This window comes from Drosophila montana, unplaced genomic scaffold (genome assembly GCF_035044405.1).
Source record: "Drosophila montana isolate Dmon_TW-CO22-7 unplaced genomic scaffold, ASM3504440v1 contig_3733_1, whole genome shotgun sequence".
NCBI lineage: Eukaryota > Metazoa > Arthropoda > Insecta > Diptera > Drosophilidae > Drosophila > Drosophila montana.
Genome location: NW_026998620.1, coordinates 8,721,044 through 8,740,278, shown reverse-complemented (window position 1 = coordinate 8,740,278; position 19,235 = coordinate 8,721,044). Strand labels below are relative to the sequence as shown.

The following is a 19,235-nucleotide window of genomic DNA, read 5'->3' as shown; positions in this document are numbered from 1 at the left end:
GTAGTTTCGGCTTTGTTACAAAAGATTTGGCAAATTAATTGAGTTTGTTTTGTCAAATTTATGTTAACTGCAATACCCAACACAAGACTTAATTAGCAAAGGACCGCCTCAATGGTAGCTGCGACAACGGTCTGAACTGCTCGACTGTATTTTATGGATAAGCAACAAAATAAACAAAAATTATGTTAAAACTTTGCCGACTCCGCCCTCAACATGCAGAGATGGCAGCGGAAAACTCAATTGGAAAGTTTGTTGTTCATTTCCGTTCGCTGGGCGGACTGCAACCGGAAACGGGAGGTGTCGACCGGCAGGGAAATGCATTTGAATCTAATATGGCGTTCACTGTTCCGTTTTCAGCTCGACCCTGGACAAAGTTCGTGTTCGAGGCACGCCCGCTGACAGTCTCAACTATTGGCCCCAACGCAGCTGCTCGCGTAACTAGGCTACAACTGTGACTGCGACTGCGACTGCGACTGCAACTGCGACTGCGACTGTATACAATTATAGTTGCAGCAGCAGTTGTTGGTGCTGCGCTGCATAAATTAACTTTGTGTCTTTTTATTCGCTTTTAATTCACTTTTTATGCAGTTGCTGGCCGGGCAACGTAGTCGACGTTGTCTGGGTTGTTGGTTGTTAGCGCATCGTCGACGTCATTTAGCGCCTTGTCGACGCTTTGTTAATTCAAAAAGTTTTAATAATTTTACTTTTCAACAGGCGCGGAGCAACAGTGCCTGGCAAGCAGGCATGCAACAAGTGTGCATAGTGCGTCTGTGGATAGGATTTCCCTCTATCATATTTTCCCTCTTTCACTGTTTCTATTTTGCATAGCATTTGCCATTGCTTACTTTAAGAGAGAGAAAGAGAGCGATGTAGAGCAACTTTTAAATAATCACTTATGCAGCTTTCAAATTCTATAGCAGCAACTCATGAACATAATTCCTTGTGCTTGAACTATGTGCTTAAACGCACTTACAATTATTTACTTAATAAACTCCGTGGGTAACCTGGAAAATTAAAACATAGTATTGTTGTTGTTAGATTATGAACATCCACGCAAAGTTTTTCCCATTAGTTGTGTAGTAGTAAGTGGGTCTTGTCAAATTGGAGTTAATGAAAATGCCTGACAAATACTCCAGCTGACACGCTGATCCATAAATGCCAGGAGCTGACCACAGCAACGCCCTCTAGTTGGCCCCGTCCCCAGCCTCGGCCACGGTAGCCACTCAAGTTAATTCAATGCGAAGTCTCTCAAGCATACATACCTACTTACAAACACCTTCTCACTGTGGTGTGGTATAGTGTGGCAGCATCATAAAAGTGGCAACAGACACGGCACTTGAAAAACTCACATGGTCGAGCTGCAACTGGAGCGGGGCCAGAACTGGCAACAACAGCAGCAGCAGCTGCCCGACAGTGGTTGCCACATGTGTGCTATATGTCGCGCATTGCTGTTGTTGCTGATGCTTTTCTTGTATTTGTGTTTTGTTGCTCTTGCCATTTTTTATTTAGCTCATAGTTTGTGGAAGCTAGAGCAACAACAACTTGTTTGTGACAGCTGCCCGACCGAGTTCATTGCCGCTGCTCGTTATGAGCCCTTTTGATTACCATTATTTGGTTATGTGCATAAAACCATACATGTACATGCAAATATATTGGCCTGCATTTTGGAACGGATCAAAACTTGTTCATCAAATGGTCATTGATGAGTTGTTGCTGCCAACTCTGTTGGTAATTAGTCGCGCAAAACACAAAACTCAACTTCATAATTCAAATTTGGCAAACGAACGCACATTCAAACCGGCCTAATGCTAATTTATAGCGTTGTGGTTCAGTGGTTCAGTGGTTGAGTAGTTGAGTGGTAGGACTAGCTGGCTAGCTGACGGCGTGACAGTTTGCAGCGTGAGGTTCGTTACCATTGAAAATTGCACAATTTACAACTACAACGTCAGCAACGACTAGAGCGACAATTCAGCACATAAAGCACATCATGAGGCAATATATTAGAGTCCAAGTGCACACTTTCCGTCAGCAAACGAGCATTGCAGTACGGTGGGCGTGGCCATGTGACAGTGCCTTAACAACTCTCCGCACAGAGGCAATGGGGCGAATGAGTAACTGTAGCTGTAGCTCGGGCCAACGGCTTTTCTAATTATGTGCCACAAAGCGAGCAATGAAAATGTTGCACAATTCTTAAGAGTCCACCAGTCAGACATACAGACATACTATATATACATATGTACTTGCATGGTATGTATGTAGCTCAGATATCTTTTGGCTTATATTGTACTCTTTCAAAATATTTGCCAAATTGCTGAATAACCCACAAGGCAATGCCGAACTTTATCCAATTTATTAAGCATACACTTAAGGTCAAATTAATAAGTAGTACGTAACTTGCCTTTAAAATAAAATATTGAAATACTAATTAAAAACTATCATGAGAGTTCACTTTTATTAAGACTATAGCATAGTTAACATAGTTTAGATATAGTACATATAGTACAAGCTGACTGGAATAGATGATGAGTTGACCACAACAGTATTTGCTATAATATTAGAGAAAAGCTTGTAATATGTTTTGCTTAATTATATCTATCTAAAGAAAATAATAAAAAATATGTCTCAACTTAGCATTAATAGCCAACTATTTATTCACCACCTTCTATTTGATTTGTAAAAAACAGATTTATTCCCTTTTTATTACCAGCTTCTCCACTTCTTTTATCATTATTATATTATTTATATCAAAATGTCCCATTTACTGGGAAATAAATCTTTACAATAAGAGATATGCATGCAGCTGATGCTAATTTGATTATGCATTGATCAAAACACAAATTCACCTACACACACACTCACATATACACATATACATCCGTGCTATTGCTATTTTTGCAAGGCCTTTGCATATTAAGTACATGTTTTATCGTTTATTGCGCACACAGACAGGCATAAACGTATATTGCTTACATAATTTAACAAACATTTTCATTTGGCGGACTTGTGTGTCTTGCGAGCATTTACTTGCCCGGCCTGGGCTGGTCAAGTCGACGGCCCATGGATATACACATGGCTACACACATGCTCCACCAATGAGGCATGTTTAATGATTATTGCATTTCTTATTTTTATTTATATTTATTTATCTTGGGGTTGGCCGTGGGGTGCATAAAAATTTCGTTAGCCGCCGTTGGCTGCTTTTCCTCTCTTTTTTATACCCTAAACCCGTTAAAAATGGGTAAAAAGGGTATAAGGTTTTTGTGCAAATTTATGTAACACGCAGAAGGAAGCATATCCGACGCTAATCTAAATGAGGATGTAGAGTTGAATAAATCTAGCTATGCACGTTTGTGTGAATGTGTCGATCTCGGCGTTTAAAGCATAACTAAAAATTATTAGATCTATTTACATCAAAATTGGTGTGTAGTTTGTGGTATAGTATAGAAGAGACTACAAATATAACCCAAAGCTATGGTATACATACACATTTGGTTTTTATATTTATGGTCAAAAAGTTTCGTGAAATACCGGTGCTAATCAATGATCACCGTGTGTATTTAGTATATTATTCAGCATATATGTATAGAAGGAAGCTAGAATTTATGTAAAGGTGGCTTGGCACGAGGCTTAGCGTATTTTCTAGTCGTCTACTGCCAACTAGAGCATTCTTTAGTTGTTTCTTTTTTTGCTTTGGCTACTGTTTTTATGGCCATGAACGTGGCGGAGCCCAGGAGCAGTTATTTTTGGGGCATGTAGCTGTTGTTATTGGACGTAAGGTCCATTTGTTCTTTTGGCATTTAGAAGACAATGGGCATATTTTCGCTACTAAGCGGCTTAGCTCGTATCGCGGGAGTTACATACTGTCCTAAGCAGTATCCGTATTTATGGCTGTCTAATGTCTTGTTGCCATTTGTTGTGCACTTAAGCCAACATACGCTTTCATATGTTGGCCGGCTCTGGAATTGATGGGCTCATCAGCTGGGCTCCAGTTTTGTGGCACAATGAACTTCGAGGATATAAGCTGCTTGACCCAACTGTACACAGTCAAAGCTTGGCAGCTTGAAGTGCATGTCGCCAGCATCAGCAAATGAGCAAAAACTGCACATAAATGGCAAAACTTCCGCTTGAACATCAAAGACAGTGCCGGAAACAGCAAGCACTAGAAACTGGGTCTGTCCAAACATGTCGCCAGCTTGGTGGAACTCAAAATAAATGCCAAGCAAAAAAACATGTACACTCATATTGCTTACTCCATCCAACTTGCGCCATCTATCTCTCACACTTAGATAAACACACTCACACGCACACACACACACACACACACTCTTAATAAAGCCCGTCCTGTTGTGGTTCGCGTCACCCAGCGTAGGTACACTACAGGTATTTAAGTATTGTAATTAACCATGATACACTTAAGCCACGAGCCTCAGGTTTACTTTAAGCTTACCTTAAGATTATATTAACTATATTAATAAACATAATTCTTAGCGTACTCTCTTTAATTTGATATATTTTTATTAGTTTTATCATACAGCTAATAGAGTATATACACTTCATTGCGTTAACGTTAACTTTTTTGCATATAATTCATTTTTCCTTTGCTTCTTATTCCCTGACAAAATTGGCTTAAACTGTTGCAAGTTCATAAAACAAACAACAAAATTTGAAAAGTTGCAAGTGGCAGCAGCAGCAGGAGCACCAAAAACTTTGCCATTGTCTGCAATGACGTTGCCTGAACTTGAAATTTACGTTAGTTAAATTATCAAGTTTGGCGGGGCGATGACTTGCCCCAAAAGTTTTCCAGCGAAATGCATTTTTTGATTATTATTTTGACCGAGCTTCAAATGCGTCCCACTGGACTCCTTCAGCCAAGGCCAAAACGTGCTGCACTGTGTGGTTTTAAGAAATCTGCTCAAAGTGGTTTTTGTGTGGTGCCACATGACATAATTTGCTATTAGCTGCTGCTGCTGTGGGTGTGTGTATGTGTGTGTGATGGCGTCTGGCATAAACGCCGCAAAGTATGCTATAATTCACTGAGGCACATTGCCACCTACTCACACACATACACACAGCTGCTTCAAAACGTTGGAATAATCTTCGTGTGAGTAATTTGGCTTAAGTTAACCAACAAAGTTGTCCCAGGTTACAAAAACTTGTTGGCCAGTTGATATGTGGGCGATTTAAGCGAGTTAAATGTGAATTACAGGAAACGTTTACAATAAAATATGCACCAGAACAGCAAGCGAACAGCCACAAGTTTCAACTACATGTTTCAATTCTCAATAGATGCATACATAAATATATGTATGTATGTGTAATGTGTTGCTCTTTTTATTAATTTACATATTCCGATTGAATGTTTTTTTACCATTTCATTTATCAACTATAGGCTAGTTTATTATTAATGAATACATAACAAAACAATTTATCAAATAAGTTGAAATTTAAAAATTTTATGCGTTATTGCCAATGTTTTCAGACTAACTTCGATGGAGGTCGGGAACGGCGTTCTGGGTAAGCAGTGTCGGCAAATACTTTTCAAGCTGTGCACAATTTTCTTTTGAGCTCTTCGTGGGCGTGGCAGAAGGGGGAGGGTTAGTTGGATTCAATCGTTTAAATGTATGGAACACGACAACTGCGAGCAGAGCAAAACGTGTCTAATTTAAAATAAACTATATTAAATATACGTACGCATATACATATTCATATATAAATATAGAGGCTATTTAGTACTGATTGCTTACAATTTAAGTCTATTCCTGATTCAGGTTCTTGATCACGTAATTAACAATGAGTGCAAATATTGCAAAACAGATTATAATCACCAGGTTCGAATAGATCGACTGCCAATTTAAATAGGAATTCCGTGCGCTATTCTTGAGCGCAGCGGCACCACCACTGCCCACATCCGCACTTGCAGCAGTACCTACCGCCAGCCCGTCACTAGGGCTACCATCCGTTGGCAATGGCAGTTGTCCATTGGCACTACTGGCATTTTTATTACGTTTATCAATGGCAACGGCACTGCCGTTAGCCAAACCATTCGCGCGCGAAGAAGAGCTGGTGCCCGGCTTAGCAGCGTTGGCTGCAGCCTGGGTGCCCTGTAAACGTAACTTTATCTCGTTGACAATGTCCGGAAACAGCTCACAGAAGTTGGCATTGCGCAGGTTAAATGCAAGCGATTTCTGGGCAAACATTTGCTTGTCATAGCTCGACGACTCTATGGAGCCCAGTGTGGGTGTACTCTCTAGCTACAAAGTAAAGAAAACAAAGGTGGACTCAAAAGAACGAGGAGAATTTATGTGCAGAAATCTTACCATAAAACTCAGCAGACCTGTGAGTATAGTGCCCACACACCAAGTCGGATTCCATGTGTCAGGATGAAAGTCTACAAGACATAAACGCAATTATTTTATCAGCTATAAAATGGAAAAGTTGCCAAAATCCTATTGAAAACAATAAGGTCGAGGCATCCGGTATCCAATTGGATACATGTCTATATGCCAGAATGGAGTATAGTTAAAAATTACCTGAAATGCTTAAACACAGTCTGGTGTTTGTTTTGAAGCGTCCATTCGGCGTTAGCATATAAATAGATGGTGGCTTAAAAGGAAACTCTCTTGGAAAGAGCAGCGTGCCGTGATAGTATCCGCCATAATATGGTGAGTCCTCGGGCCCTTTGACACAATAGTGCCATTCCAGAATGTTATTTGGCAGCGGCTCAGCGGTGATGTACGGCAACGGGTCGCGCTTTAAGCGCATGTAATCCTGTTTCATGCGTGACACGGCCGTGGGTTGTTTGCGGGCGGCCGACCCGGACGCCGTCGACGAGGACATTTTCGTTAAATAATTTTTGACCCGTTTGCTGTTCCTTGAAATGAAACTGATGCAACATAAATAAAAAAAATATGTTGGCATAAATTACACACGCACACTGACATATCTATATAACATCAAATAGTTGTGCTGATAACAACAATGTTGGTTGCCTATAATTGTCAGATTGTATTTTTGTGTATTGTGTGTGTGTGTGTGTTTGTGAGAAACACCCACTGCCTTAAACGGAAGTGCAAAAATTACACGTGGCCTATTGCATTGGGGGTGGGCACTCCTTAAGCTTGGCAGCCGTGTAGATTAGCCCACACCAAATGCAATGTTTTATTTCCTGGTCAGCGTAATTTGCGCTCGTTTTGATTGCTGCTAGGAATGTTTACTTTATGTGCGGCGTGCTCTTTGTTAGTTGTTTGTTTAGCTCACCAATCTCGTAAATTGTGTTTCCTTGTTGTTGCTATCGTAATTGCAATTTACAGCTAGGTCACAGCTGCCCAGCGAAAATGTGTGAAAACAACACAAACACAGCGGATTGATGCAAGTTGCATTCGACTTTGGTCTTTATTGTCCGAAGCCTTTGATTCGTGTTTCTCCAATGTCCGGTCTTTGCTTTGGCTTAGCCTATTGTTTAATTATGAAATATTTCAATGTAAATTTATTTGAAGTTCGTAAAACTGCAATTTGTATTGTAAAAATTTCTCTTGACGTCGTTCTAAGTAAATAAAGTTGTAAAGCGAATGAAAATAGTGTTTAATAACGTTGCTTGGTTGCTTTTCGATAAATCTTTTTTCGATATTAATTTTTTGGTATTTTTTATGGGTGCTGCCAACCTGGCATTAAGTTTGAAAATATCCAATTTATATATGCAAATTTTTATAACGTACCTTTGCTTAAAAAACAACTGAAAATTAATTGTAAGCCAAAGATCATAAACTTTAATCCATCAATAAAACATCACAAATTTTAGAATTAACTTGAAAAATCGTAGCCTATCATGGACAATAGAACAAATATTATTGTTGTCGATCAACTGATAGAGGCTATGCAATATATATGAACATATGCGTGTACATACAAATGATAACCCGCTATTGCGATTAAACAATATAGACTTTGTTGTTGGAACATTGTACTGCAAAAGGGTGTGGAGGGGTATTACGACGCACCAAAGACTAGATTACTTATCAGAGGCGTTGGGCTTGCCGACGGGCAGATGAAAAACAGTTGCTGCTTGAACAGCGAAAAGTGCAGTCAGTGGTCGTATTTCTAGCTATTAAATGGGATCTATAGGAAAAATCGGGTTTCTTGGCGGTGGCAACATGGCCAAAGCCTTGGCAAAAGGCTTTATATCCGCAGGTGAACCCATTTCGATTACTTTTAATAACATTATTCAACTCAACAAACTGTTGACCAAGGTCTGACCAAACCCAGCGGCATCATAGCCAGTGTACATCCGGCGGACAAGGTATCACAGCAATCCTTTCAATCACTGGGCATCGAAACACTAGTCGAGAACTCACCCGTCGTGGAGAAATCCGAGATTGTTTTTGTCTCTGTCAAGCCACAGGTGGTGCCCAAGGTGCTAGCAGAGATTAAACCGTTAAGCGCAAATAAGCTTTTCCTTTCTGTAGCCATGGGCATCACATTGAAGAGCCTCGAGTCCAGTTTATCATCGCAATCGCGAGTTATACGCGTCATGCCAAATACCCCGGCTTTGGTCTGCTCCGGCTGTTCAGTCTACGTACGCGGCAGCCAGGCGAGCGATGCAGATGCACAGATCACCCAGCGCCTACTTGAGGCCGTTGGCACGTGCGAAGCCTGTGATGAGTCGCAGCTGGACATAGTCACAGCGCTGAGTGGTAGCGGGCCCGCATATGTGTTCGTAATGATCGAAGCGCTAGCCGATGGCGCCGTGCATATGGGCATGCCCAGAGATCTGGCCTATCGTTTGGCGGCACAGACAGTGCTGGGTGCCGGTCACATGGTACGTGAATGCGCCACACATCCCGGCCAGCTGAAAGACAACGTAACCAGTCCGGCTGGCTCAACGGCAGCGGCCTTAAGGCATCTCGAGCAATCAGGTACGTACATAGCATCGCACTTGATAAAGAGAAGGCGCTTATCTCTGGACTTTGCAGGTTTCCGTGCGGCAGTGGCTGGGGCGGTGGAGGCTGCAACGCTGCGCTGCCGGCAGATTTCGGGCGAGCAGAAGTAGACGCTATAAATAGGTTTTGTTTTTTTGTTTTCATCATAATTAAAGTACTCAACATATTTTGCCTTAAAACTTTTAATACACAACTGAGACTTAAAACTTTTTGCGCTTCTTGGCGCGTGCCAGTTCATTAAGTTCGCCCTGCTGTACGGAGGCTTCCTGGTAGATGCGTTTGACCTTTTCGTGACGTTCCTTATCACTGCAATGGAAAATTTTAAAATGTTAGCAAAGGTCTTTTGTTTAAATTCGCATACACTCACCTTTGTAACTGTTGTTTTAGCTTCAGATCTTGCACAAAGGCCGTGTCTCTGCGTATTTCGCGAATGGCGCCCTTCTTCTCGCGCTTGATTTTGTGCAGCAGCTTAGCGCGCTCCTCCTTCTGTTTGGACATTTTGGGTCGACGCTTATCGTCATAGACCACCTCAAAGCGCGGCTCCAGCAGACGCAAGGCCTTTGGCTTCTTGTCGGGTGGAGTCAGAGGCTTCATTTTCTTCGCCGCTACTCCCTCCAGCGTAGACTTTGCTTCTGCAAAGTGCTGCTGCACATGTTTGGGATAATGCTTAAGTGGCAGAAGTTCCATTAGAGGCAAAAAAGGACTAGCCAAAAAGCAGGCACCAGTGTGCTCGCCTATCAGCTCCTCAAAGATTTGCTTAACCAGACGCAACGTTACGTCCAGAGCTCGCACCTTAAAGTCCAAGGTTATTGTGTGTGTAACCAGATCCGCAGCCTGAAGCTGCTGTGACTCAAGCGTTTTACACTCGCTCGTGGCTGGTATTGCCAACAAATTGCTAAAGGGCCCATCGCGCTCAAATGGCGGCACAATCTCTATCTGATCAACCTGGCGCTTGGGTATGGCCATGTAAACTATGCCCAGCAAAAAGTTAAAAACCGCCGGGAGTAGACGCTTGGAACGCGACCCGAACTCCAGAGCAATGGTGATTATAAACAGGCCCATGGCAATGTCCTGGCGTGTTCGAACGCGCGCTCTCGACAGTATATGCTGCATGAAAATGTATGTGGGAGTGGCCAATGGATGACGAAAGTCTGAGGTGGAGTACAGATTCGAAACGATCTTAAAATAGATGAGTGTATCTAGCGTGGGATACGCTTTGTGATTCTTCCGGTACTCAGCATACTTTTCCTTAATTACATCCAGCAATGTATTAGACATGCGGTCCGGATTCAGATGTGTGAGGTCATACAGATGCGGCATAAGCTGTGCAACCAGCTGGAAATGTAAGCGAATGTCCTGCTCGCTGGCATCCTCGAACTTGTCTTTAATATACTGTAGCAGAAACGCGTAGAGTTTAACTACATTCTCACGATTGACGCCCTCCAGTTTCGGATGATTGCACTTGATGATGCGCTCCACAATGGTGACCTGTTGCGTAGGCGTATACTTGGCCAGCAGCTCGGTAAAGTCCTCATATGTCTTAGGCATTTTGATAGTGTAGGGTATGCTGGTGTCTACCGTTTCAGAAGTTTTTTGCTTTTGATGTTTGGTTTTATTTTTGGGTTGTGGTGCTTCATCTTGATCCGATTCACTGTCCGACTCTTTGAGGTCACTTAAATTATCCACCTCAGAATCGCTATCAGTTTCTTCTTCATCATCATCGTCATTCTCACCATCTTCCTCACTCTCATTATCTTTATCGAACTTATCATTGCTCTGCCCAGTTGAATCACCCGCTCGCTTTTTGCTATTCAGATGCGTGCCAAGGTTGCCGTCCAAATCGTAGGCTAGAATATCGTCGCCATCATCCTCGTTGCCCGCCGCAAAGTAGTCATCATCCAAATCGTCAGCTGATCGATGTGGGATCTGTACATTTGCTTCCTGCTCTTCACCATCCGCTTTCATGCGCCGCAGCCGTTCATTTTCGAGTTTATCCAGACGAGCAGCCTCCTGTTTAGCCAGCTCCTCGGGCTTTATGAGCTTGTCTGTGACACTGCCACGCGGCTCAAAAATCATCTCTTTTAGCAACTTGTCATATGCATCGGGAGGAGGCCTTTCGTGCTGCTCATCTTTGGTTGCCTTTGCAACCAGCGACAATAGCTCCTTGTAATTGGTATCTAACTTTTCCGTAAGATCATGGACTTCATCCTTAGCCTTCGCTATTTCATTTTTACGACGTTTTTGCTCACTAATCATTTCTTCTATGGCCGTTTGACGATCTTGCGGCGTGTCGCCGTCACCGCCAAAATGCGCGGTAGAAGTAAACTCAGCTGTAAAACCAAAATAAATAACACATTTTATGACTACTACACTGTAAATACGTACCGTTAAGACCCTCATCGTCTATCTCCTCGTCATCTGAACGCTCGTCTCTGTACTGCTCAATCTCCTCAAGCGTTTGACCTCTATGTGTGAGCAACTCGTCGTCATTCAAGTTAAACTTTTCTGCCTTGTTTGAGGCGCGCACTTGAGCCAATTTCTCAGACAGAAATCGTGCATTCATCACAGCCTCTGTTAGCTGGTCGCCGCTAAGATGTTTGCCAATGCGATGGTCCACAAATTTATTGGTCTTGTGCTTAACTGCATATTGCCGGCCGAGTGTTTCAGCGCGCTTCTGCAGGGCTTTAGCACGAGAAACTCCAGGCAAGCCTCGATCATGCTTGCAAATGCGACCTAAGATCTTAAATTTTTCCTTGTTCACGTGCACGTCAAACGGGTTTACGCGCTTGGCAGTTTGGGCTATTGCAGTGTCGAAGGGATTACTGCTTTTAACTGATTTCTTAGAATACACTGCATCGGCTGTCGACTTTTTACTCTTTGCACCCATTCTACTTATTAAAACAATATGAGTGCATGTGGAAAATGAAAACAAATGCAGCACACGTGCGTTGCGGCTATCGATACACTCAAACGATATATTGATCGATATTTAATATTGATAGGTAAATATATGCAACTTTATTTCGGCTTGTCAGCTCTTGACATTTTTTTATTAATTAGCCTAGCGTGTAATGTAATAATATGAGCTTATTAAATAAAATGTCTGCTTAAAGCACATCTAAGGTTAATATTATTATACCAAATATCAAAAATGAAAAAATTACAAGGAGAGAACAGCTTCATTGGCATTTTGGGCAGCAGGGAAGAACGGCAAGCAAAACTAACGTACGATAGTATATCGATGAGAAAATATATCGTATAGCACGACATATGCTGCGAGACAGCTCGACTATGTAATCGATTCATCGCTGTAAATTATACAGCTCTACCAGCAAAAACATCCCTGTTTGGATATGTACATCTGTGTGTGAGGTTTTCGGCGAAAACCAACGTTTAAAACTTTGGATATATTTGTAAATGTGCATATAAAATATGAAAATAGTGAAAATACTTGAGTTAAGCAAGTAACATCTGAGACATATATATTTAGTATTAACCTGCGGCATATAGTTGCAGGAAATAATTGCCGCTTGCCACGCAATTCTGCTTTGCAATTGTAATTGCATTGGTATTAGTGAGCTGTGTGAGGCCGCTGTGTACGTGCGGCCCCTCGCCAGTGGTAAAATATTTAATTTTATGTAAACTGGACATAAGTTTTTGGCAAATCGTCGGAAAAATTTAAGTTTTTTCCAACAATTATATAATGAGTGCAACACCACCAGAACTGTTGCAACTGCAGCTGCCCATCGGAGGTGGTAAGGAAAAAGAAGCCAACGGTGGAAATGACAATGACTACCGAAGTCGCGATAAGGAACGTTCGCGTTCCAGAGATCGTGGCAGGGATAAGGAAAAGGATAGAGAGCGCGAAAAAAAACGAAGGTAAGTGTTGGGTGCTCACAATTTTTCAAGTCGCTGATCGAGCATTATCTTTGCAGAGATCGGGAACGTGGCAGTAAGGATCGCGATAGCCGTCGACGTGAGAGCCGTGAACGGGATAGGGACCGCGATCGTGGTCGTGATCGTGATTCCCAAACGCACCGCAGCCGCTCAAACAACCATGATGACTATGACAGACGTAAGAAACGCTCGCGGAGCAAGGATCGTGATCGCAGACGTGAACGGGATCGCGACTCACGCTCAAGACGCAGCGGGTCGCGTGGTGGAGGAAACCGCGAAGATTACGATCGCAATCGCAGACGACGCTCCAATAGTCGCAGCAATGACCGTCGTCGCAATGAGCGGAGCAATGAATCACAACGTAATAGCCGAGAGCGGAGCAGTCGTGAGCGCACATATGTGAATCCATTTGACACTTCGAACAGTCGCAACTTATTGCATGACCAGGAGTCCCGAATACCGTCTCTCTTCGAGCGCCACCACCAACAACCGCAGCTGGAGTCTATTAGAGAGGAACCCAGTTCGCGCTTCGATCTTTCACAGACCATTCAGGATCTTATGAGCAATGTGGGCAACAACAAAAGCTTTGCATCACTATTTAGCAACCAGAACAGCAATGATTCCATGAGCAATGGAATCTCTGAAAACTCAAGTAGGTTTTGCGGAAAGATTTATAAAACATAATTATTTAATACTTTTTGATTTAAATTCTCAGTGGACAGCGCAGCGGAACGCAAGCGAAAGCGGAAATCTCGATGGGGCGGAACTGAAAAGGACAAGACATTCATACCGGGCATGCCCACAATTTTGCCCTCAACGTTGGATCCGGCACAGCAAGAAGCCTACTTAGGTAACGTCGCTAAATTCAGATGATTTGTAGTTAGATTAAAACTAAGTTAGTATTAAGGTTAGATATAAGCCTAATGACAACTAATGAGAAAAACAAACACAGCCACAAATAGTCGCGGGGAGATCACAGTAAGCGTTACCGTTATCCACCACAGTTAGAAGTCCATGTCAGAGGGCCGGACGTGCGAGCAAACGTAAAACCACAACAAAATTGCATTGAGCACACTATAATAATCTCTCGTTCTCTTTTTGAAGGGATTCCGGCGTGTGACACAAACGACACGAGTTCCAAACGGCTAGATAATAACCTTATCTTATTGCCCAAAGAGAAATACATGAACCAATCCAATCAACCTACAAATCAAATAAATCGATCAATAATCTTATTAATTGTAACGCTCACAAATTTTCAGTTAGTTTAGGCACGCGTCGGCGCTGTCGTCTGTAAAACGGAAACACAAATGTCTATCAGGCTCATAGAGAAATAATGTTATCGGTCTCCCCTAGCCCACCACTTATTGATATACAACATATATAAATCTGTTTCTTTCTCTCTCCGACAAAATTAGCATTTAACATTTACTAATGTCGAGGTTGCGCTCGATTTTCTTTCTTCTTCTCTAACGACTTCTAATTACAGTTCAATTTCAAATCGAGGAGATCAGCCGCAAGCTGCGCACTGGCGATTTGGGCATTACGCAGACACCGGAAGAAAGGTTTGAAACTGTTTATTCTCACACCACACTCTTTTATCTACCCCAAAAACGAAAGTGATCTAACACAGCAATTTTCCGGATATGGATGCGGATTTAGGTTTTGGGATTGCAACACGATCAACGGATGATGCAATTTGTACAGGTTTTACGCAGCATGTTCTGCAATGATAACGTGAAAATCATGATAATTATTTTTTATGTATACATATATTCACTCATAAAGTTTTCATCAACAGTCTTGCAGAATGCAACCTTTTGTTGCAACAAATCTTAACTATTACAAAACTTATCCAATATTTAAAATATTCATTTAATTTTCCTGTTGATGATAGCGATTGTGAACGTCTTTAAAATTCTATAAATAACTTAAATAATTTCTGGGTGAAGGCATACGGTCTACGGTTCAAAGAGGTCAAAGGACATGTATACAGTATCCCGTGTTTTAATCGCAAATCCCGGGCAATGGGGAAAGAAAAACTAATGCTGCTTTTTAGGCAATATTTTTTATCTGATTTTTCTTTTGATTTTCAACTAATGCTAGTCATAATTTATAATTTTAAAACTTTTGAAGGGATTTATGTTGGTGTCAGACAGCGTTTTAGATTCGACTCCCGAGCAGTGTAAGCGTCTGGCAATTTAATCTAATCAGATTTTACATTATAATAATGCCAATTTCTTCTCTTCCTCAAAGCCGTGAGCGTCCAATACTTTATGAACGTCTTACAGAAATATGAGCCCATTTTACAGAAGCATGCTGCCAAGCAACAACAGACCAGCCACAAAAAAAATGCATATATAAATATGTGTAGACACAAGTGTGCGACAAATCGAATCAAATCCAAGTGAATTAATCAAAATTCTTCTTTTCTCAATTCAGCGAATTTTTCTAATCAAAACTTGCTAATTATGTTGATTAATAAATGATGATTTGCAAATTACAGGATTTATGATATACGATAATTCATATAAAATATATGAAATAATATAATGTAGTACAATAAGATCATTAAGTTTAGCCAATTGTATATCGTTAGCCTCGTGAATACGTCCATTTCAAAAGCACCGTCTTTTCGTTTGTTTTGCTCATTCACAGATCGCCTTCCCCGGAGCCCATTTACAGTTCTGATGGCAAGCGTTTGAACACGCGCGAGTTTCGCTATCGCAAGCGCTTAGAAGAGCAGCGCCATCAGCTTATAGTCAAGATGCAGGCTGTTAATCCAGAGTTCAAGCCGCCAGCTGATTACAAGTAATTATATAATTGATAATTGATAAAAATTAATTGCTATGCTAAACGGTTTTTCATTGCAACTTGTAGGCCACCTGTTACGCGTGTCAGCGACAAGGTTCTGATTCCGCAAGAGCAGCATCCGGACATAAACTTTGTGGGCCTGCTGATTGGACCTCGCGGCAACACACTAAAGGCCATGGAAAAGGATACCGGCGCTAAAATCATTATACGCGGTAAAGGCTCTGTCAAAGAGGGCAAAGTGGGTCGCAAGGATGGCCAACCTTTGCCGGGCGAAGATGAACCGCTACACGCGTTTATTACAGCGCCCAATCCGGAAGCTGTGCGCAAGGCCGTTGACAAGATTAAGGACGTTATACGGCAAGGCATCGAGGTGCCCGAAGGCCACAATGATCTGCGCCGCATGCAGCTGCGAGAACTGGCCCAGCTGAACGGCACGTTGCGAGAGAACGATATACAGCGCTGCACTTGTGGCTCTACGGATCACAAGTCTTGGCAGTGCCCCGATAAGCCGATCATAACCAACACCATTGTATGCACCTCATGCGGCGGCACTGGTCACTTGACTAAAGATTGTCGTAACAAGCGTCCGGGCTCCGGTGCGCCGGGCATGGCCTGTGAGGATACCCAGGCCAAGATCGACGAGGAGTACATGAGCCTAATGGCGGAGCTGGGCGAGGGACCGCCGCCTTCCGCTGCTAAGGCTGATACGCCTGTTGCGCCACAGCTGCATCGCGCTAGCTACAGCATCTTTGATAAGAAGCCGTCACAGATGCAGGCCATACAATCACCACCCAACTCATTACGCGATCATCAGCGCGAAATGAGCGGCGGATGGGGAGCATCAACGCATGAGCATCAAATGAACATGGACCCCAGCATGGGCATGGAGCATGCTATGGGCATGTCGCCCTATGTGCCAGCACCGCCTGTGGCGCAGGCACCACCACCAATGCCGCCGCCACTGATGCCTTGGATGAGTGCTCCGCAGCCGCCGCCACCGGCCTCTGAGCCCATGAATCCGCCAATACCGGGCACATTACCGCCGCTAATACCGCCGCCGCCTGGTACTAGTGCACCACCAATGCCACCATGGGCGAGCGGTTATCCTGCCTGGGGTACAGGCTATGTACCGCCACCTCCACCGCCGTGCGCACCGCCACCGCCATCGCTAAGCTTGGCCCAACCGCCACCGCCGCCGCCGCCATCTAACTGATCTTTAATGCATACCCCGCACATTTATAACTAGTGAACTGTCACCCTTCTAATATCTATAAACTTCACACCTGAAATAATTATGTAACTATTTAATTTGTATTTTATGCTTCATTAAAGGATTGACAAAAGATTAGGTTAGAGCTTTATTAAAGTCTTTTTAGTGATGAATGTTGAGTGTTCAGTGTAGAGATTTATCCATGCTTGCTGAAGTACTGCTTGGACTCCTCCACGTCTGGCTTGATGGTAGCCGGGTTCGTTTTTGGATTCCAATTTGCTGGGCACACTTCGCCATGCTCCTCGACAAACTGGAAAGCTTTAATCAAACGCAACACCTCATCCACGGAGCGGCCCACTGGCAAATCATTGATAGAGTACTGTCGCAAAACACCTTTGGGATCAATGATAAATGTGCCACGTAGCGAGATACCCTCCCTCTCGAGCAGCACACCGTAATCAGCGGATATCTTCTTGGTAAGATCCGAAAGCAATGGATATTTTAGCTTGCCGACGCCGCCATTCTTGCGATCCACATTGCACCAGGTCAAATGGCTAAAATGCGAGTCAACAGAGACGCCCACAACTTCGGTGTTGATGTCCTGAAACTCCTTAATGCGTTCACTAAATGCAACAATCTCCGTTGGACACACAAATGTGCTGTAAATAAATTAAGAGTTGAGGAGCTGGCATTGTTTTTTGCAGATTATTTGCTTACAAGTCTAACGGATAGAAGAACAGCACCAGATATTTGCCTCTGAAGTCCTCGAGTTTGATCTCCTGGAAGTCATTGCCGACCACCGCCAAGCCTTTAAAATCTGGTGCCGGCTGCTGCACACGCACGGCGCACAATGCTGCAGCTATAGAGGGGTAAAATGTACGTGTTGAGTTTGTTAGTTACATAAAGATATAATTTTTGCATACTCACTCTGGTGTAGCAGACGCGCTGTTTGTTTATGCTGGCCAACAATGGCTTTGCTCAGCAGCGGCACCTGCAATGCATAATTAGCATGTCACAAATTACGTAATCAAAATGAAATGCTGTTTTTTTAAATCAGGCTGCATTTAGAATTACACTTACATTGCGCAATAGTGTACGTCCGATAAAAGACATGATTTAGTTATTATTTTTTGTAAAAAATTCAACTTGTCCGCAAAATATAACCGTTCACCAGTCGTCAACGTTAGACGAGCAATGAATAAAAACGAACCGGCATAAAACAAACTGAAAAATGACAATAAAAAGCAAAACAAACGACAAAAGCTTTTTAGCCGGTTGGCATCCCCGTTAAAGTTATCGGCGATTCGCCGGTACGAAAGCGGCTATCGCCAACTCACTTCGCCGCATTCCGGCGAAAATGTTGGAGCCAAAATTCAAACGGTGTATTTAAAAAGGTTTGCAAATGTACATAGTACATATAAATATAATAAATGAGCAACGCGTTTTTTCTTATCGAGTTCAAAGAGTATGCCGCGTGTCTAAATGCCAAAGATCCGCAGGGAGATAGCTGCTTGAAACTGCATGTTCAAAGTCCTATTCTAGTCGAAAAGATAATGGAAAGTGTAGCAAAATATTTATCACGCACTCCGCACGCCATACAATGGTAATGAGCTATAAAACGTCGGCAGCAGCATAAAGCATAAGGCCATTGTACATACATATGTATGTATATACATCTACACACTCTTCTTAATACATATGCATTGCTGTTGTTTTGTTTCTTAATCTAGTAATGCCCAAAAGCGGCTCAGGCTCAGCATCAGCATCAGCTTCATTCGGCACACACATGAACACGGCTAACAACAAAGTAAATTGCAGTGCGTAGAAGAATGGCGTTTGTTTGTCTTTGGTTTGTGGTTGTGACGGTGTCGTCGGGCTGAAAAACAATGCCAACTGCAGCGTCCTCACTCATTCCTGATCTTGATACTTTTGTGTGCTCTATGGTAACAATGGCAGCTAGCAACAAGGCGCTTGCTTTGCATATGGTAAAATGTTGGCAAAATATTTTCAGTACTCTTCACTCCTAGGCATTCATAGTCGATGAGCCCCGCCAGATTGATCAGGGTCAACACCGATATATATATTTATTTGTGCGTGTGTGTGTGTACTCAACCCTTAGCTACAATTGGGAGCCCCCAGGCGTATAGTTCCGGCCGCTAACGTACCCATTGATGCCCCCACTTCACTTTTTGCCCCCTTGTTTTCATTCTTTTTTTTTACACTTCTCGCCGTTTTCTATCTGTAATTTAGCTCAGAATACGCACAACGAGTTAACAGCATGAACTTCACAAAGTAAGAGTGCTGTTAACCTGACCGTGTGCATCGAATAGCTTTGGCATGGGGAGGGGCTATGCAATTTTGTTCAACTGTTGATGCTT

The 19,235-nt window shown here is 42.8% G+C and overlaps 5 protein-coding genes across 9 annotated transcripts; 2 read left to right on the top strand and 3 right to left on the bottom strand.

Annotated features, from left to right (window-relative positions):
- Positions 1–5,309: 5,309 nt before the first annotated feature.
- On the bottom strand, positions 5,310–7,555 carry LOC135437040 (ubiquitin-conjugating enzyme E2 J2). Of its 3 annotated transcripts, none has more exons than XR_010437640.1 (5): positions 7,258–7,555; positions 6,531–6,883; positions 6,318–6,388; positions 5,692–6,251; positions 5,310–5,635 (listed from the first exon to the last, which is right to left on the bottom strand). XR_010437640.1 is itself a non-coding variant. In XM_064694861.1 (5 exons), exons 2-4 carry the CDS (start codon positions 6,835–6,837, stop codon positions 5,754–5,756), a joined length of 876 nt encoding a protein of 291 aa, XP_064550931.1. In that variant the 5' UTR covers positions 6,838–6,883; positions 7,258–7,554; the 3' UTR covers positions 5,310–5,657; positions 5,745–5,753. The 3 variants fall into 3 exon arrangements, 2 of the variants coding, with proteins under 2 accessions (XP_064550931.1, XP_064550932.1); XM_064694861.1 differs by having other exon boundaries at positions 5,310–5,657; positions 5,745–6,251; positions 7,258–7,554; XM_064694862.1 differs by having other exon boundaries at positions 5,745–6,251; positions 7,258–7,554.
- A 473-nt stretch (positions 7,556–8,028) lies between these two features.
- P5cr-2 (Pyrroline-5-carboxylate reductase-like 2) lies at positions 8,029–9,115 on the top strand. Its single transcript, XM_064694863.1, has 3 exons — positions 8,029–8,187; positions 8,247–8,912; positions 8,970–9,115. The coding sequence occupies exons 1-3, from the start codon at positions 8,109–8,111 to the stop codon at positions 9,044–9,046; spliced, it is 822 nt and encodes a 273-aa protein (XP_064550933.1). The 5' UTR covers positions 8,029–8,108; the 3' UTR covers positions 9,047–9,115.
- Positions 9,103–11,885, bottom strand: l(3)07882 (Nucleolar protein 14 homolog l(3)07882). Its single transcript, XM_064694857.1, has 3 exons — positions 11,322–11,885; positions 9,304–11,266; positions 9,103–9,242 (listed from the first exon to the last, which is right to left on the bottom strand). Exons 1-3 carry the CDS (start codon positions 11,821–11,823, stop codon positions 9,137–9,139), a joined length of 2,571 nt encoding a protein of 856 aa, XP_064550927.1. The 5' UTR covers positions 11,824–11,885; the 3' UTR covers positions 9,103–9,136.
- A 403-nt stretch (positions 11,886–12,288) lies between these two features.
- Positions 12,289–16,992, top strand: SF1 (splicing factor 1). 3 transcript variants are annotated; one of them, XM_064694858.1, is made up of 6 exons: positions 12,294–12,815; positions 12,872–13,485; positions 13,549–13,683; positions 14,323–14,398; positions 15,492–15,644; positions 15,714–16,992. In XM_064694858.1, the coding sequence occupies exons 1-6, from the start codon at positions 12,640–12,642 to the stop codon at positions 16,858–16,860; spliced, it is 2,301 nt and encodes a 766-aa protein (XP_064550928.1). In that variant the 5' UTR covers positions 12,294–12,639; the 3' UTR covers positions 16,861–16,992. The 3 variants fall into 3 exon arrangements, 2 of the variants coding, with proteins under 2 accessions (XP_064550928.1, XP_064550929.1); XR_010437639.1 differs by lacking the exon at positions 14,323–14,398 and having other exon boundaries at positions 12,289–12,815; positions 15,714–15,921; XM_064694859.1 differs by lacking the exons at positions 12,294–12,815; positions 12,872–13,485; positions 14,323–14,398.
- Prx3 (Peroxiredoxin 3) lies at positions 16,937–18,088 on the bottom strand. The gene is made up of 4 exons (XM_064694864.1): positions 17,938–18,088; positions 17,785–17,848; positions 17,575–17,716; positions 16,937–17,516 (listed from the first exon to the last, which is right to left on the bottom strand). Exons 1-4 carry the CDS (start codon positions 17,968–17,970, stop codon positions 17,054–17,056), a joined length of 702 nt encoding a protein of 233 aa, XP_064550934.1. The 5' UTR covers positions 17,971–18,088; the 3' UTR covers positions 16,937–17,053.
- Positions 18,089–19,235: the final 1,147 nt, after the last annotated feature.

Bases quoted from the DNA above. Each gene is read 5' to 3' on its own strand.
- LOC135437040 (XM_064694861.1), bottom strand. From the start codon at position 6,837: ATGTCCTCGTCGACGGCGTCCGGGTCGGCCGCCCGCAAACAACCCACG. The intron at 6,389-6,530 runs GTAATTTTTAAC...TATGTCTTGTAG, and splicing joins ACTGTGTTTAAGCATTTCAG to ACTTTCATCCTGACACATGG. The intron at 6,252-6,317 runs GTAAGATTTCTG...TTTACTTTGTAG, and splicing joins CAGGTCTGCTGAGTTTTATG to CTAGAGAGTACACCCACACT.
- P5cr-2 (XM_064694863.1), top strand. From the start codon at position 8,109: ATGGGATCTATAGGAAAAATCGGGTTTCTTGGCGGTGGCAACATGGCC. The intron at 8,188-8,246 runs GTGAACCCATTT...CTGTTGACCAAG, and splicing joins AAAAGGCTTTATATCCGCAG to GTCTGACCAAACCCAGCGGC. The intron at 8,913-8,969 runs GTACGTACATAG...TGGACTTTGCAG, and splicing joins AAGGCATCTCGAGCAATCAG to GTTTCCGTGCGGCAGTGGCT.
- SF1 (XM_064694858.1), top strand. From the start codon at position 12,640: ATGAGTGCAACACCACCAGAACTGTTGCAACTGCAGCTGCCCATCGGA. The intron at 13,684-14,322 runs GTAACGTCGCTA...TTCTAATTACAG, and splicing joins ACAGCAAGAAGCCTACTTAG to TTCAATTTCAAATCGAGGAG. The intron at 15,645-15,713 runs GTAATTATATAA...TGCAACTTGTAG, and splicing joins AAGCCGCCAGCTGATTACAA to GCCACCTGTTACGCGTGTCA.
- Prx3 (XM_064694864.1), bottom strand. From the start codon at position 17,970: ATGTCTTTTATCGGACGTACACTATTGCGCAAT. The intron at 17,849-17,937 runs GTAAGTGTAATT...TATGCATTGCAG, and splicing joins GACGTACACTATTGCGCAAT to GTGCCGCTGCTGAGCAAAGC. The intron at 17,717-17,784 runs GTGAGTATGCAA...ACCCCTCTATAG, and splicing joins AGCGCGTCTGCTACACCAGA to CTGCAGCATTGTGCGCCGTG.